The 18383-nt window shown below is 42.6% G+C and overlaps 1 protein-coding gene across 11 annotated transcripts in view; it reads left to right on the forward strand.

Annotated features, from left to right (window-relative positions):
- The first annotated feature begins 2102 nt into the window (after positions 1–2102).
- The window catches only part of SYNE1 (spectrin repeat containing nuclear envelope protein 1), a 270851-nt gene continuing 254570 nt past the window's right edge, over positions 2103–18383 (forward strand). For 6 of the 11 annotated variants that reach the window (XM_077925887.1, XM_077925888.1, XM_077925889.1 and 3 more), the window contains exons 1-2: positions 2104–2329; positions 12759–13017. In XM_077925887.1, the coding sequence (XP_077782013.1) occupies positions 12951–13017 (67 nt within the window). In that variant the 5' untranslated portion in view covers positions 2104–2329; positions 12759–12950. Of the gene's footprint in view, positions 2330–12758; positions 13018–18383 lie in introns of all 11 variants that reach the window. The other 5 variants (XM_077925891.1, XM_077925892.1, XM_077925898.1 and 2 more) reach the window with 2 other exon arrangements.

Raw genomic sequence — 18383 nt, forward strand, 5'->3', positions numbered from 1 at the left:
AAAGGGCCCTGTCCCCATGAACATGGCAGGCTCTGAGGCAAAGGGAGCAGCAGGAGTGGCACTCTAGTTGGCTGAGGCAGGCAAGGGCCCACAGGACGGCTCGCTAACTGGCCAGGTGGAGCTTGCTAGCTCTGGGAGGAAGCCTGTGATTTCTCATCTGGAGTAGGCTTGGAACCAGTGAAGGTCACATGCCTCATCAAGCCCAGATGCTGCAATCAGCATGCAAAGTACAAAAGGGAAGCAGAGCTGAGTTGCTGTGTCTGCTCAGCTGCCCATATTGAGGGACCTTGATGTGTGTGCTCCTGGATCTCTATGGCACTGTGCTTCAGGTTTGACTCTGGACAGTATCCTGACTTGGCTACTTGGATTAACCCTGGACTGTGTTTCCTGACCTTTGAACTTTGCTTGTGTGGACTGAGCCCTGGACTTGACAATGCCAGGCAGGCCAGGGGTTCAGGGCAATCAGTGACTGGAACAGGGAGTAGGAAGAAAAATACGGTAATAGATGGACCAGTGGTCTGGGTATATGGAAGCTTCCTATGTGTGTGTTCCTATGACCCACTTGGAGCACAGGGAAATTGTTTCTGTATGGTGTGTTTCACATCTCTTCCCACCATAGCTGCTCATATTAGCATGGCTTCATTTGTGTCAGACTTGTTTCTGTTTGTATACACACAGGGGGCACTGATGGGCACGGATGTATTCACTCTATAGCTAGAGATGAATTAGGAATGAACTCCATCTGGTGTGAAGCTGGTTTGAGAAGCAATGCATTGAGCAGTAGCATTTCATAACAAAGTACAGGATACATATGCATTTTGAATAATGTTGTGTGAACACAGATTAAAAATTAGAGGCAGCAACACTTCCGAATAGTTGGAAACCACAGGAAGTGAGGGAGCCCTTTTGCTCAAATCCTGCTTGCAGGTTTCCCAGGCATCTGGTTGGCCACTGTTGACAACAGGGTGCTGGAAGAGACTGGCCATGGGCCTGATCCAGCAGCCCCTTCTTATGTCCATGTGTCAACTCCGCACTGGAAACCCAGCAAACCACAGGAAACTGGAGTGTGACCATAGCCTATCATGTCCCAATAACGTTATTTCAAGTGCCACGTGGTTCTACAGAGACAGAACCATGTCCACTTCCAGCTGACGAGCAATGGCTTAAGTGGCCTCAATGTCAAGCAGCAGACCCTCAAAGGCTTCCATGTTAAGAGGACAACGAATAGCTGAGGGTTGTTGCTTATGAACATCGCATGACCTTACGGTGCCCTTAACACAATTTCTGTACGGAGTATCGACCTGGAAATGCCAGTTGCAGGCGAAAAGACCCCGTCGCCGCCGGCAGAGCGCGTCAACTGGGCGAAAAGCGGCGCCGCTGGACTGCTTCGAGGCGCCGCTCCTGCCTCCCTTCGCTTTCTCGCATCTAGTCGGGGCATCACGTGAGGGAATCTGCCCTTGAAAAAAATGGCGGGCCTCCCATGCAGAAAGACCAGAGTCTGCCCGCTGCGCGCGCGCGCGCCAGCCACCCGCTCCGAGAGCGGCAGCTCGGCTTTGGCAGAAGGCGCTCGGCCGGCTGCTGTTGGGTGCCTCAACCCCGCGTGCGTGTGTTTGTAAAGAGACGAAGAGGGAGCTGGAAGGAGCCCTTCCTCCTGTCCTTTTGCCCAGGGTGGGAAGCGGGAGAGCGACACCCGCGGCCACACGCGCCACTGACAACAAACACCCTCGCAGCTGCTGCTCCGGCGCCGCAGCAGGACAGGCGCGCGCCCTCGTTCTCGGGATAGCGGGCTAGCCGGGCGCGCTGCGTGGCTCCCTCAGATGGAGTCGCGCCGCGTGCGCGCGCGCACAACTAGCCTCACGCAGCATCCTTCTGCGGGGTGGGAGGGGGGAGCAAAACGCAGCACCCCGAGTCAGCTCCCCCTCCCTCCGTCCCTCTCTCGTCGTCCCAGTAGACGCGCACGCACCTGCTTGCCTTCCCATCCCTCACGCGCGCAGAGAAAACCCCCGCGCCTGTGGCTGAGGAGAAGCTCCGCGCGCTTTGCAGAAGCGAGGGGTGGGGGGGGGGAGAGAAGAGGCGGAGCTTTCTCGGCCGCGGCTGCTGCTAGGTGCAGCAGTGCGTGTGTATACGCCTGTCGCCGGGGTGGGATTGTTGCCCGCGGTAACCAGGGAGCCAGCAGCCCGAGGCGTCTGGCAGCTCCGGAGCCCTGGGATTCGGGAGAGAGGCAGCGGTTCGGGTGTCGTCCGCAGAGGGTGGCTCGCAGGGGCCGAGCAGGGAGCGCTGGCCAAGGGGGAGCAGCTGCAAAGAGTCCCGGACGGGGAGCGTGAAGGAGGTACAAAACCCACAGCCGGCGTTGGCGGGCTCTCGCGTCCCTCGTCGCCGGCGCAGAGGGGATGCTTCTGCTTTCTGCGCTGTCATCTCCGTCGAGGAGGCAGGCTGGGGCAGGGCAGGTACAAGGGACAGCATTGCTGCCGCCTTGGGGATTGGGCAGCTGGAAGGGCGCCTGGAGATCTAGATCTCCGCATCATGCGACTCGCAGGCAATGAAGCCGGAGCCTAGGGCCAGCCAAAGCAAATTGGGGGCAAAAATCGTTTTCTTGATTTGTGGGGTTCTCAGTTTTGTGGGCGACTGAGCCAGATCTAAAATCAAGTATTTATTATTATTACTAGGGCGGAAAAACAGCCCAAAACCTGACTATGGATATTTCTCCAAGAAAATACAATGTGGACTGCTGGCTGGGGAGGGATGGCAGGGTGGGCAATATTTGCAAGCAGTAAGCTGGATATACCTGTCACACTGATAGTTTATATTCAGCTCATGTAACTGAAAGCAAAATAACTTTTGCCTTGGAAGTGATGACTCACTTTTTTTGGTGCCTGTTTACTCTTGCATTTTTTCTTTCTGTTTGAGAGCTGAAGAATAGTTTTGCTTCATATGTGCAAAAGAAGTGCAACCAATAACCCATGACTACAGCTGGACTAATCTGCTATATGTACAACTTCAAGCAGAAACATTTAGCAGCCAGTTCATTTCACACGGAACATTCCGTTAGTGGGTAACATGCCAGCACTGGAGATTCTGTTGGTGGATTAGCTCAGCCTAGGAGGTAGTCAGTTGCTCCGTGATTTATAGCTCTTTCTGGTCAAGGCACCTCATGAAACATTTTGTGGGTTGGTACTTTTTATCCGCTGGGCTGTTCTAACCTTGTAATTTGTTGTTGTGCTGCTTACTGATTGTAACACTAGTAACCAGCTTTGCACACAAAGCAGCTCATGCTAATGCCAAGGAATCAACAGCCTTCCTGTGTGTGCTTGTGTGACTATATTTTTTGTCCATATGGCCTCGGACACCTACAGGGTGCTGAGATTCATAGAATCATCAAGTCATAGAATTGTAGTGTTGGCAGGGACACCAAGGGTCAAACCCCAAGACTGCTGTCTGAGCAGAACTAAAAGCATTGTATTCTTTTATTCATTCCTTTGATTTATATACCACTCTTCATCAAAAGATCTCAGGGCAGTTCACAAAATAAAAACACAAGATAAAAGCAGAAATAAATAGTCAAAGCAATAACCTCCCCTCCCACAAACATTTTTAAAAAGCTGTGTGTGTGATACTAATCCTGGCCCAATTTGTAAATAATGAATTATGTATTTTATTTCCAGCAGAGGAACAGGTGTATTCTAGCATTTGATCCTAACAAATAACTGCATAAATAAAAAATATAGTTTCTCCTGGGGGGGGGGTTAAAAAAACCATTTTAGAGGAAACAAATCTGTTCTGAACTTTGATTTGATCATGAATCAACAAGAGCATTAATCAAGGTCGCAATGCTTCATCTACTTCTTTGTGGGGAAATCCCTTTGAACACAGTGATTTACTTATAAGTAAACATGCATGACATTGAGGGGCAAGGCTGGAGTCATGGGCATATTTGCATCTAGTCTGGTCATTTACATGTTTATTTAGTGATAGCTTCACTGAAACCAGGGGTCAGCTACTCAGTAGGTGTGCAGCCACCACTTACGATTGTGGCTTTACAAGGAAACAACTGTCATTGAACTTAAAGCATGTACAGGATCAGGATGCTTAGCTTAATTCATAAATGGCATACTAGAAACTTAAAGGAAATGTATTTCACTATAAATGTTGCCCCTCCTTACTTTATGAGCTTTTATTTGTTATATACAATAGCTTCAATTTTGTAACAGTCTTGGGGCAGTCATTTTATGAAAGCAGATACATATTATCTTCAGGGATGCATGATACATTTTTGACCTAGCACACAATGTTTCGGATCAAAAGTGGAAGCATCTAACCTAGTTTTCTCCAGTTCTTAGAACTTACATTACCTACTGTCACTCCCCAATCCAGCATCAATAACTCTGTCTGTGGTTGAGAATGCAATGGTATCTGCACACACTTGTGAGCACAGGGGCTGTTACTGAGTTGAAGGGTCAATGAATTGGAGAAGTAAACCTGTACTAACAGTATGACAGGTTAACTCTGACTCCCATCTCAAGTCATGTGGAAAAAAATATATGAATGCAGCTCTTTAGGAATGTTTTATGCTCGAGTCACTTTGGAATAATGGAGCAGAAGGCGAGGTGACCACCTGAAATCACCTCATTGGTGGGAGGATTTATTCTACACAGGGCTTGATTGGTGCCATCTACCTCTAGAACCTTCCCTGCAGCTTAACATACTGTATATTTTCTCCCAATGTCCCATCCACCCCCTTCAATGAGGTTTGAGACTCACTGAGCTAACCTCAAGTAGAATAGTATAAAGTGGTATGCAGAACTTGCTTTCTTCCTTCCTTTTCATTTGTGATGAGGCTGACTCTGATTCTCAACTTCCATAAACTTGTTTTTTTAATTTAGTGACTAACGATTCTACTGTTTGTTACTTATTATGAACAGGATGGACCTTAATCTTTGGACTGTCCAAGTATCATGTGATTTAGAAAGCTGTAGAGGGAGCATATGTTGTATTTCAAACAAAAAAATTACTTAATGGCTTGTAAACAATAGGTTTAAAAATTATAATGCGTAGCTTGGCTTATTGAAGCTGAATTATAAATGTGAAAGACCAAAAGCTCCCCCCTCCCGTTCCATAAACAGACTTCCTGTTCGACTGGGCTCTGCTAACTTTCATGAAGCCAGTGTGAATTACATCACTTGATGATATGGAGACAAGTATCCAGGAAAAGAAAATATTTTCTTTCTGTTTTGAAAGGTAGGAAGGGAAATGTCACCATAATTCTGCAGTACATCTATACCTCAGGACACCCCTATCCTCAGTAATACTAAGAAATGAAGTGTCACTTTATATTATCTTAATAGCACTGCAAGACCTGCCAGACTTAATGACTACAGTATATATTTGTGCCTTGATCATCTTTCAAATGCTACACTCCTTTCCAGAAGTAGGCTGCCAATGGCAGGAGTGCCTTATCTCTGCAGACCCATGCTAATTGAGAGTACATGCCATTGAATTTAATTGAGCTTACTTCTGAGTAAACATGTACAGGATCACACTGCACTTTCTTAGTCAGAGTTAAATCACACTGAACTCAATCTGTTTTTCTGATGAATTATCATGTTTAGGATTGGGGAATAGGAGTACATCACACACACACACACACACACACACACACACACCTCATGCAGTATCAGAGCTGTCTATAGCAATATAAAATCATCACGAAACATTAAAAGCACTATTGAACCTTCTGCAACTTTAAGCTGCACTCCAGAAGTTGTTGGACTCTGACTCCTATAATCCCCAGTCAACATAGCCAACAACTTCTAGAGGGCCACAGGTCCCCTATTCCTGTTTTGTTTTCATTTCCATACAGCTAGTGCATAGCCTTCTCCCTCCCATCCTTATGAAAGCTCATTCCACAATAAACTAATTACTCAGTCAGTTTGTCACAAGACTTTTTGTATTGCCATTATAACCAGATATTTCTGGTTCTCAGAAATTTGTCTTAATGTTTTAGAGGCATGTTGAGAATGCAGGCAAGTTCCAGTATTGCATGACAGTAGGAAGTGAATCTTATATAGTATTTGTTTGTATTTATATGCGGAGGTTGAAGCTGTTATCATGACTAAAGGTATGTAATGTAAAGTATGCCCAAGGGAAAGCAAGATAAGTTCTAATGCCCTGATTTTATAACTTGGCAGTCCCAGAATGAGAAGGCGTATAGTCATCTCCTCACAATGCAATGCCAATGTTTATGTTGCTGATTTGACCTTAGAACTGGCTCTGGCCATGATTCCAGGTAAACACATCTGCACAGTGTGAGCAGTTCAACAGCATTTGTAGATGAAGCAATTGCACCAGTGATCTACTGTACAATGTGGCAGATCACATTGTAGATCGCTCATGGTGTTTTTTGGCTGTTTGGGATTTTAAAAAAGACTTGTACAATCCTAAGCTAGGCTTTCCTGTAGTAAGTGCTTACTGTATGGTATCCAAGTAGAGTTCAAATTTTAGAGAGTAAAGTAGATTATCTCAACCTCACTTGTCAGGCATAGAATTATGCCCTTAGGTATGGTGGTGCAAGTCCTTATTTGTCCTTCTGCAGTTAAAAGCAGATGAAGAGGAATGGGTTGCCTAGGATCACACATTGATATTATTAATTAGATGCATTTGTATGGAAAACATGCCATGTTATTCGGGAATCCTTATCTTTGAAGACCTTCCCACATTTGTCGTTATCATGTCATGCCAACCTCTCCTCCATCTCCTTGTGGTGTTTTGTAAGGAGGGCTCATAAATGAGTAGTAAAAGTGGTTGTGTGAGCTAGGGACATCTGTGTGAACACTCTACATGCAATAACAACAGCTTCCAGGATGATGACAGTACTTTAAAATGGAACTGCATATAAAACATCAGTGACAACATTGACAACCACAAGTCACACATTCCACCTCCCTTCACCCTATAAATACAGGGTTGACCCTGGATGAATACATGATGTGAACAGGCCCTAAAACACTCCAGTTTCCATATGATTGACCTTTTATGTTAAAAAAAGAAAGATGCAGCAATAACTTTATGGCAATTTGATTTTGAGTCATATGTCAGCTTTTTGGGAGGAAAGTAACTGAAATTGGATTCTTAGGGGCACAATTAATTATTTCTTAATGAAGGTACAAAAAGCAAGTTTTAAAAGGCACACATGGTGCAATATGAATGACATGTGTTTGATGAGATTGCAATAAATTTGAAAGAAGGGAACCCCAGTTATGTATTTTTTTCAGGGAACCTCAGCCGTTTGACTACTCATACTTCATTCACAGCTGTCCATCTTGCATGTATATTTTTCAGTGTAAAAACAACTATCATTTGAATCATACCAACAGGTGTGTTGTTGCTGTTGAAAAAAAAGACAAGAATGCAGTCTAATTATTCTGTGGTAATTCTGCTGAATGTCTAAGATTGCTGAAGTGGGCATACTGTTGATGTTGTCTCCTCTTCTGTTAATGCTCTTTTTCTGCCCATCTGTTGCAACTTAATTTCCCTTTGTTTAGACAAGTTCTAGTTTTCCACCCTACACAAAGAAGTGTAACATTTACCACAAATACAATATAGCCTGGAGTCTCACTTTACATTTAGAAAGATAATTAATTGGCTATCTGTTGCTTAAAGTCTTACCACACTTGAGTAATAAAGCTGTTAAAAATGGTATTCAACAGTTTGTATAAACAAGCTATTCTAATGTAAACAAAATAAGTGGTAAATGTGAATTTAAATTTATATTCAAAATCTGTAGAGTGTTTCCTAATACTGGTTCTAATATATTGTCTCCATATAACTTGAAAGAACTAATACATGGTAATCCCTTTGACACTGAGAGTTTAAAGAAATAATAATTTTGCATGCATTAAAATAAAACCAATTTAATTCATATTTTAATCAGATATCAGATAATGAAAGTTACATGTATGTATTTCAATAATTAATATACTACTTAGCTCTTATATATTAGGATATAGCTTGCGTAAATGCAACATACCATTCTAATATCCCATATTTATCAAATTACGGTATGTCAGTATTGTCATCTTTGCATCTTGTCATCCAATGATCTGGTGTTTAGACCATTTTATTGATACATACAATGCATATCAAGCATGCACTAACCAATAAAAGCTCTAGTCTTTAAGGTGTTGCAATAATTATTGTAATGGTTGTTGCGACAGAGTAACATACAGGTAGCTGTCCCTTTGAAATGTTGCTTGTACACATGATCCTAGTCAGGGTATGTGTTCTACAGGTATATCCATCCTTCCGGTCTAGAAAATAGTGTAAAGTCACATTTTATGCTTGCGGAGCTCTATACACTGCCTGAATGGAAGACCACCAGTCGGATATCAGAGGCAGTAAAGTTTCTGAATATCAGTTGCTGGAAAGTGCAGAAGCGGAGAGGACTCTTGTTCTCTGGTCCTGCTTGTTGGCTTCCCACAAGCATCTGGCTGAATGCTGTGAGAACAGGATGCTGGGCTAGACGGTCATTGGCCTGATTCAGCAGGCCCTTCTTACGCTCAGATGTTTTTTAATGAACCATATATAAGGCATGCTGAGCTTGTTTGGAAAAAAGAGCAAAGAATGGGTAGATGTGAATGAATGCATAGCTCTCTGATAGTGAGAAGCATTCCTATTTTCATGAAATTTCCCTTTTATCACAGGCTTCCTCTTCCACATATTCCTTTTCTAATGGCTTTGTCTGTTTTGTCTATAGCCTGCCTGGTGGCCTCCACTTACGACAAAGCACTTCCAGACTCTTTCAGCGAAGCGAAGCTGCCATTCCTTGGGGATGGATGACTGTTAAATGTACCTTATTTCAGAACATTCTGGTTCAATAGACTAAATGTATTTATATCTATAAGCATCCCGACAGTCATTATAATTTCTGCTAACCTACAGTTCGTAAAAGGAAGTGCACACTGCACACAGAGTAGTACTTTTCAATAAAATACCACTTCATCTCATCCATCTTTGGCCACATTTAGAAAATCATAAACAGATATGCATAAGTCAATTGCCTCTGCCTGCAGCCCCTTGGTGAAACTTACGTTTAAACCAGGAAGTCTCTAATTAACCATAGTTTCTGTCTTGTCTGAATTGGGAAACTATGGTTGCCACCTTCAGAACAAGCCAAGATATATATTTTGGCTTCTTCTAAAGCTGGTAACCATAGAACCAAAAGACTCGTGTGTATCTTGATTTAATAAGCTGAGATACTATCATCTGAACAGGGCCATTGCATCTTTCATTTCATTTCTCCTTCCACCAGGGATGCCATACAAGAGCCATTTTGTTGTGCATCAGTTTGCCACAGATAGGTGAAACATTTGCTGCTCAGAGCTTGCATGCCTATTGAGACAAACCAAATGACAGAAAGGACCCCAGTGTGACGAGAAGAAGAAAGAAGTTTAAGGGAACAGAAAACTGGATTATTGTATTAAACCTTGACTACATATAGTGTGTGCTGCGTATCTGAATATGAAAAGGCAATTTTCCCCCCAGGGAATCTGTTTGAAATCCAGCCATAGGGCATGACCTTAACCTTTGAATTTTAAGGTTCATTTCATAACAGCTCCCTTATAAGTGAGAGGGAACACTAAACAAATTTTCTCCTTTTTTAAGGATGGATAAATAAATATACTACAATAAGAGGTGCTCCTGTTATAGCAACAGTATAAACAGCTCTATGCTAAGCTTGTTAAATGTATTTTGAATCCCATGATACCTAGCGTTCATGGTTGATAATCTATGCTATTATAAATGACTGGCTTGATTCACTTACAGTTTTTAATCAATGCTGCTGGTGTGTGTGTGTGTGTACTTCCTGATTTTAAAATAAATGCTGTGCTGTTAGAGGACAGAAATGTTTTATATTGCATAATATTACATAAGAACACTTAAAATTTGCCGCACTGAAAAGTAAGATGATATTAAGAGAGTAAATAAATCCTATGCCTTCAGGCATAAATGATTGCTGGTGGGACTCAAGGAAAATACTTCTGGCATTATCCTACTACTAGTACACTTTCCCACTACTCCACAATATTTTCTTCCATGTGCAGTTACAACTGCACTGTTGCTGCAAAAAACAGCTTTGTGTGCAAGTCATAGGTAAAACAGAATAAACTGCTGAATATAAGTACAGTGCAAAAATCTGGTGAGGAAACGAAGTCTAGGCAGTGGCACAAACAATTAATAAAGCCATGTAATTTGAAGACAAGCCTTTTTCAGGCTGAAATTGTATATGTAGTTTCCTGTGAGTATGCTCCATTGAACTCTGGATTTAGTTTTAAGTAAGGCTATATAAAATTGTACTGTCAGTGTAAGTATGTTGCTATTTTTAAATGTTTGAGTACATGTTTCACTAGAATGTGTTGAGTGTATAGATACTTTATGCCCCATTTGGTTTTTCAAATTTGCTCCCTTTTTTGAGGAGAATGCAGAGACGGATGCTGTTCTCTGGCATATGACAGGAAATGTTTGGAGGTGTTGTAGAAAGAGGAATCTGGGATGGAGCTGTGTGATCTGACAATTCTAGTCCATTATGTTCTGAGGGCCACATTCTGTATTTCGGCCACACTTGTCCCTTTGCTGCGGTGTTCAAAACTGAGATATGAAAGCTAGGCGCTATATGGCACCTTAAACCTAGGTTATGAGCGCTGCAACAGAATGTCTAGGCGCACTTTTTAAATAACAAGAATACAAAGCTGAAAATGAATGAGCTGCAGCTAAGATCTTACTCATTTTTCACATGGTCTAGTGCTCATCTGAAGACTGCAAAAAAACCAAACAAACAAACCCAAAGCCATCCATCCCCTGCCCGCCCCCCTAATATTTTTATGAGGGTCTCTTCTCCAGTCCTAAGAGAGTGGCTGGAAGTGGGGAGGCAGAAAAAGGTCCTCCTTTCACTCCAGCAGTGGCAGTTTTAATCTGAAATCTTAGGTGCAGTACTGCTCCCAAAGCTCAGAAACTGCTCACATTAATACTAATACTACTAATACAACTAATACTAATAATTTATTTATACCCTGCCCATCTGCCTGGGTTTCCCCAGTCACTCTGGGCAGCTCCCAACAGAATTTTAAACAGAATAAAACTTCAAACATTAAAAACTTCCCTAAACAGGGCTGCCTTCAGATGTCAGATAGTTGTTTATTTCCTTGACATCTGATGGGAGGGCATTCCACAGGTACCACCACCAAGAAGGCCCTCTGCCTGGTTCCCTGTAACCTCAGTTCTCTCAGTGAGGGAACCCCCAAAGTCCCTCGGCATTGGACCTTAGTGTCCGGGCTGAACAATGGGGGTGGAGACACTCCTTCAGGTACACTGGGCCAAGGCCATTTAGGGCTTTAAAGGTCAGCACCAGCACCTTGAATTGTGCTCGGAAACGTACTGGGAGCCAATGTAGGTCTTTCAAGACCAGTGTTATGTGGTTTTGGTGGCCACTCCCAGTCACCAGTCTAGTTGCCACATTCTGAATTAGTTGCAGTTTCTAGGTCACCTTCAAAGGTAGCCCCACGTAGAGCACATTGCAGTAGTCCAAGCGGGAAATACAGTGGTACCTCAGTTTAAGAACAGCCCTGTTTATGAACTATTTGGTATACAAACTCCACAAAACCAGAAGTGTTCTGGTTAGTGAACTTTACCTCTGTCTACGAATGGAAGCCGAACGGTGGAAGGGTACCAGTGGCAGGAGGCCTTATTAGGAAAAGCACGCCTCAGTTTAAGAACAGCTTTGGTTTAAGAACGGACTTCCGGAATGGATTAAGTTCGTAAACCGAGGTACCACTAACTAGACCACTCTGGCTAGACAATCTGTGGGCAAAACACATCTAGAACAATGTTTCAAATGCTGCTTTGCTGCCTATAATAAGCTAACTTAGCTATCTCTTCCCATACTTGCTCCTCTCAGTCCCGCCTATCCTTTTTACTTACTGAGGCCTTTTGTGAGATTGTCTTCTATACTACTTTCTTCCACCATCAGCAGGTAGTTATTTGTTTTTATACACTCCAGCTAGTCCTTCTTTCTGTCTTGGCTGTGAGAAGAGGTAGCACTGTGAGTAAATACTGTGCACCCACAATGGTTGCATTTAAGTGCTTTAACTACAGAGAGTGCAGTGTTGTGTTCTGAAACCATCAAAGCATGGCACTCACTCCTTTCAAAGGAAACTGTCCATTAACTAGGTTGAAAGATATGTGTATAGATATATACCAAAATCCTGAAGACACACATTGTTACTGTACACAAAAGGCTTGTGCCAGCCAGCATAATTATTGTGGAATAATCACTGTGTGTTGCCATCTCCAATGCAGTTATAAATGGTTAATTTAGCATGTCAGGAATATAGATTTGTACAAAGCTGAATCCATGTTATATGAAATGCCCATAAGATGGTCTGCATGAACTCATGTTTCCCCCATTCCTTCTTTGCCACCTAAGCCATTTCCCAGCCACATAGTCTTGTCTTTTATGTAGCAATGCTGCTGTACTGAAGGTTGAAGGGGAAACCAGCAGCAGCCCACAAATTTTAGTGTTCCTCTGGTGCAGCAGCCCTTGTGCTACTTTTCCAATGCAGTGGCTCATAGAATTAGGTCATTAGTCACCTGGGACAGCTAAGGCACCCAGATTTTTGAATGTATTAGCTAGTGACAGTATAGTGAAGTATTTTTATACCAAGACTGTGTTCTCTGAAGCCCACTCTTGCATTTTTCTGTCTTTTCAGACTTCAGGTCTCCTGAAAGAGAGCATTCCTCAAGCACCGCCATTTCTGAGAGCAGCACTTGTATTGACTGAAGAGCTGCAGTGACTTAGTAAGGCATGCCGTGCTACAACTCATGATGTTTTGCAAAAAGAAGTAATCAAAATCTTACATCTTAAAGTGGAAAAACAGCAGACTGTTTGCTACACAGTAACAATGGCCACCTCAAGACTAGTTGCAAGAACACCTCGTGATATTGCTGGTGTGATGCAGAGACTCCAAGGTAAGCAACTTGACAGAGAACAGCTGAGCTTTGCTATATTAACTTCTTCAGATGTTACTGAAGTCTAGTGGAACACAGTGTGCCTGTGTGTTAGGCTCTTGAAGGCATAAGGCAACACCATGGGGAAATTTTGGACAAGTCCTGTTGAGATGTATGGGATATGTGCTGTTGGATTCATTTATGTCCAGAACAAATTACTTTTATTGCCACTTCCTAACAACAAAATGCTTATGATAATAACGCTTCTGCTCCTGTATAGCTAAAGGTATTTAAAAGCATATGAAAATGTATACAGTGGTCTATTGACCGAGACACTGCTCTCTAATCAGCCACTCCATGCACCTCTTGTGAAACTACTCTTTACTCATCAATTTGCTCATGTACAAGTGGCAATAGCCATCTTTGTATACAGATGGAAAGTAACACTGGGGGGGGGGGGAGGACAGAGATAACTTGGCTCATTTCAGTATGGGCAAAGGTTTGTTTTGGGCTGAAGTAGCCTTGGTTACTCTAATGGATGACCTTAGCCAGGGAGAGTGTGCTATTTTTGCTGACCTCATGGTGGCTTTTGATACCATCTGACATGGTACCTTATTGGACTGACTGTGGGTTGGGGGTTGGACGCATTGTATTGTGGTGGCTCTGCTGCTTTCTGTAGGACTGGTTTCAGAATGTGGCATTTGGGGACTGTGGCTTGGCCCTGTGGTGGTTCTGCTGTGGAGTCCCACAGGGTTTCATTCTGTCTTCTCTGGTTGCTTTATGTCTGTATGAAGTTGCTGGGAGAAGCCATTAGGGGATTTGATGTGTGGTGTTATCAATATGCAGACAACACCAATGTCTGTTTCTCCTTGTCATCTGTATCTGGAGAAGCTGTGCAGGCCCTGGATCAATGTCTGAACATGATGGAATAGATGAGAACCAATAGAATGAAGCTGAATACCAGCAAGATGCTGATCATGTGGGTTGGTGGTTTCCAGATACTGGAATTAGGTACGTGACTTGCTCTGAAAAAACAGGTTTGTAGTCTAGGGATACTCCTTGATCTAGGATTGTATTGTTCCTGGAGCACAAATAGCTTTAGTGCCTCTCTCAAGCTTCAACTGGTTCACCAACTCTGGCTGCTCCTAGATAGGGACATCTTGGCCACTGTGACCCATACACTGATAACCTTCCATGTTTAATACCATAATGTATGTGGAGGATTGTTCAGAAGCTGTTGCTAGTGAAAAATGCAGCAGCTAGATAGCTGAGAACGTAAGCTCCTCAGAATTATCTTATACCAATACTGAGAGGATTGTACAGACTGCCAATTTGCTACCAAGCCAGATTCAAGGTACTAGTAATAACTTACAAAATTGTAAAAAAAATGTGGGAACTTATATATTTGAAGCATCAGCTCCCTCTGTGTCCATCTACCTTTGTATTAAAAGCAGCAGCTAAAGCTCTCCTAGTTGATCCACATTCAATGGAAATATGGCATGTGGCAACTAAGAAAAGGGCCCTGTGGGGGAATCCAAATTATGGAACGCTCTTTCCCTTGAAGTATGATTGGCAGTAAGGCTGAGTTTCTGGTGCCAACTTCAGATGACTTATTCCAGTAGGGCTTTATGGGGGGGGGGGTGATATTGTTTTTGCTACTGGTTTCACTGTGGTTTTATCTGCTTATTTGACTACTGTAGTTGGGACTCGTTTCATTTTAATTTACAGTACTTAATCTACCTCACCCTGGGATCACTCTCTAAAAAAGAATCCATTAAAATATTTTTGGTAAATAAAATAGATTGTACATACTGTATGCTAATTAGTTCATAGAAGAGGAAAGGTGACTGTCTTATTCATGAAGAAAAGAGCTATCATTTTTGACAGCAGCATGATGTGCTTAATTGAGATGTCTTCTATTGTTTACTATGTTGCTGCTCATAGTTGTAGTTATTTTAATTATGCAATTGTGTAGTTTTAGTGTTTGGCTTTATTGTCTTTTGTATTACTGTTTGGTAAGCGGCTTTGTTTTTAAAGCAAAAAATAGAATATAAATATTAGACGATTTAAAGTAAAAAAGTAAATGAAAACCATAGCAAAAAAACCCCCAAATCTTATTCCATCTGAAACCACATTGACCACCGCCACGACATCTGCTGCCTGGCCATTCACAGTGGCAGCAGTGGGAAATGATGGTGAGGCAGGCAGAACAAACTGATTGGGCCCAATGCCAGTGCTCAGACTCACCTCGCTTTCAAGAATGCCCCATTTCAGGGCTGTGCCAGGTTCTACTTGTGGGGTTATACCTGTGGGAGATTTGCTGAGCTGGCAGAAGTAAGTGGAGGGACACCAACTCCCCCCCAGCCTGCTTTAAAGCAGATTTGGATTGCAGTTGAATTCAACTAAACAAACTAAATCAGATTCCAATCATTGGGACGGGGGGAGAATCTCATGTCTCTGGTTATAGGTGGAACACATGGAAAATAATCTGTTCAATTGCGCTAAGGCAGTTCCATCAGCACAAGAATTTGCACAGTGGAAGCTTCTCCCTCTCTGCTCCCTCCACATGCCCCCTAAATCTGTTCTGGGAGTTTCCCCAACCCTCTGGTACAGATTTGGGAAGGTGCCAGGCCACGTGGGCGGAATTGAGGAGAGAAGTCCCATTGCAGAAGCTGAATATTTTTGTGTTGAGAGAACATATTAGTAGAATACAACCCAAAGCTAATGTAGGGTATAATAAATATAGATATCTCATCTAGCAATGGGCCCAAAGCTTGAAAAGCTAGCTGCTAGTTCAAAACTGGCCAGTTGGCTACATTGGCTTAAGATCAGGGAATTAATATATGTGCATTTGTATCTAAGGCTCAGTTGGAGCTTGCTTGTCATTGGAACAATACTGCATTCAGCTTGTCTTGCTTCCAGCCCCACTATCACTTGGAGCTCTCCGTGGTACTAACCACTTCCCTGCTTTTATTATCTTAAACCTGACCTCTGCCTTTTTCTCTCACCCACATTTCTTGAACTTTCTCCTTGCTGGTCATCAGGTAACCTTTTACTGCACGTAACAGTGTTTATCAGAACCTGAGTTGTGTTAGCTGAGTTGCCTTTCTGAATTTTTATGTGGGTCCTCAATATGGACTTATCAGTATTTTACGTCCCTGGAATTATGGCTCCATTGTGCCCCACTTGGATAGACCTCTTATCCCATCAGTAACTTTTGCTTGAAGCATTACATGAGTGCATTTTCAGTTTTCATCATTCTTTTGGAAATTTCTCAAACCGCTAATGACTCATTTATATAACTGATGATGCTTGAGAAGAAGGGAGGGTGGGGAAGGCAATAAACTGGCACATGGACATTTATGTTAGTGCACCCACAGTTTTCTAACCTGTTCGCTCATTTCGTTGCTCTAAAATAAAGAGGGTTTCCTTTGTATTGTCAGCATCTGGTTTCTGCTGCAAGATCAAACAGGAGTTAAATAAATATTTCACCTCTGCCGAGCTTGAGTACAGTTCTTTTTTTAGGCTGTGGTCCTGCATTATGGATGAGCAGACAATCTGCAGTGCAGACTCTTTCTGGCCTTTATGAATTAAGAGTTTCAGCTCTAGTAGATGTCAGACATAAGTGATGAGGGAATTATAAATATCCCTGTAGACTTGAAAATGCTATGTCAGGTCTGCACAACTTGTACCCTATCAGCCCAGACACAATCCACTAATTATGTATCATGACCTGCAATTTTGCCATCCCTGGCAGGACTCTGGATCAAACAGATCTGCCCAACCTACATGGTTGTTTTAATATGCCCATTCTAGTGTTATAATCATATCTGCTTAAATTTGCAAAGTAAATTCAGTTATCTGTACTATTAACTCCTGCTGGCTCCACAGCAAAAAAGATGCTGTCTGTAGATTTGGTACTCTGCTCCATTCATGGTATAGGTCATCTACCAAGACAACCAAAAATGTTTCTTCCCATCTTCAGCTGGTGCAGAATTCAGCGGCCAGGTTGTTCACTGGGGCAAGGAAGTTTGAGCATATTATTCTGATCCTGGCCCAACTGCACTGGCTGCCAGTTAGTTTCAGGGCACAATTCAAAGTTCTAGTTTTTACCTATAAAGCCTTAAATGGCTCGTGACTGCAATACATCAGGGGTCACTTCTCTCCAGATGAACCTACCCAGACCCTGTGAGCATCATCTGAGGCCCTTCTTCATGTGTCTCCTTCAGAAAAGGTCTAGAGAGTGGGAAGACAAGAACGGGCCTTTTCTGCAGTGGCTCCCATTTGTGGAAAGCTCTCCCTAGAGAGGTTGGCCTAGAATTAAATAGTTGATAGGCTCCTTAAGATTATCTTGTCCACTCCTTTGCACAAAGCAAAACCTATCAATCTCAAAAAATTGAAACATGTTAGTTCATTTTATGTGTCATATTTGCATGTTGTTCTTCCTTAAAAGATCTTGGGGAAATAGACATAGGTCATCCTATTTAATGTTCACAATAGCCTAGTAATGGGAAGCTATAGGCTGAGACTGCAGTTCTTTAAGAATATAGCTCATGCCTACTTTGTCCCTGAAGCAGCCACCAGCTCAAGAATCACATGGCTCAATATCACATGACCAAAGTTTTCACATTCATTTCAGAACAATCATTGTTTTCCGCGTAATTCCAAAACAGAATGGGTGACTGTCTCAAGTGCCATATAGAGAATTCTCAACAGAACAGAAAGGCAATGGAGAAGAGGTAGAAATGGTGGCAGGATCTTATGTGCACTTTGTCTGATATAGAAAATATTTGCAAATAAGGGCTTAGATGGATTTTGGGGCAACCCAATAGTTTCCATCATTATGACTCCTTCCAGATGTTCTATATCTAGGCTAGGGAAGAATGTACTAAATAAACAACTATACCAGCATCCTTTTTTCTGTTATAAATTTTTCCACCACACACCTGCACCTTGAGAAACAATGAAGCCAAACCTGAGTTATAGGAATCATAGCAAAGTAGACAGATTGAGATCATTCATCCCCCAAGAGCAGTTCTTATCTGGGCAGCTAAGGAATATATGATTGTCCCTTAAAGCATTTCAAATCTAAATTTAAGATACTTTTATGCATGGCCCACTTCCCAAAGAAGTGAAAACTCCAGGGGCGGGGTGTAACTAGGGTCTATTTTCTTTGGAATCAGATCACAGGAGGCTTACTGGTGTTTTGTTACACACATACACACACACTTATACAGGTGGAGCATAGGTGAAGATGCCGCTTAAGTCAAATAGATGTCCAAAATTCACTCTCCCCATCAGATATTTAAGGGAACCACTTGCAGCACAGATCCTTACAGTGAGCAACTTGGCCTTCTGTGTCAACTCAGTTTGTCTCTCTACTCCAA

Source organism: Podarcis muralis, chromosome 3, assembly GCF_964188315.1.
Source record: "Podarcis muralis chromosome 3, rPodMur119.hap1.1, whole genome shotgun sequence".
Taxonomy (NCBI): Eukaryota; Metazoa; Chordata; class Lepidosauria; order Squamata; family Lacertidae; genus Podarcis; species Podarcis muralis.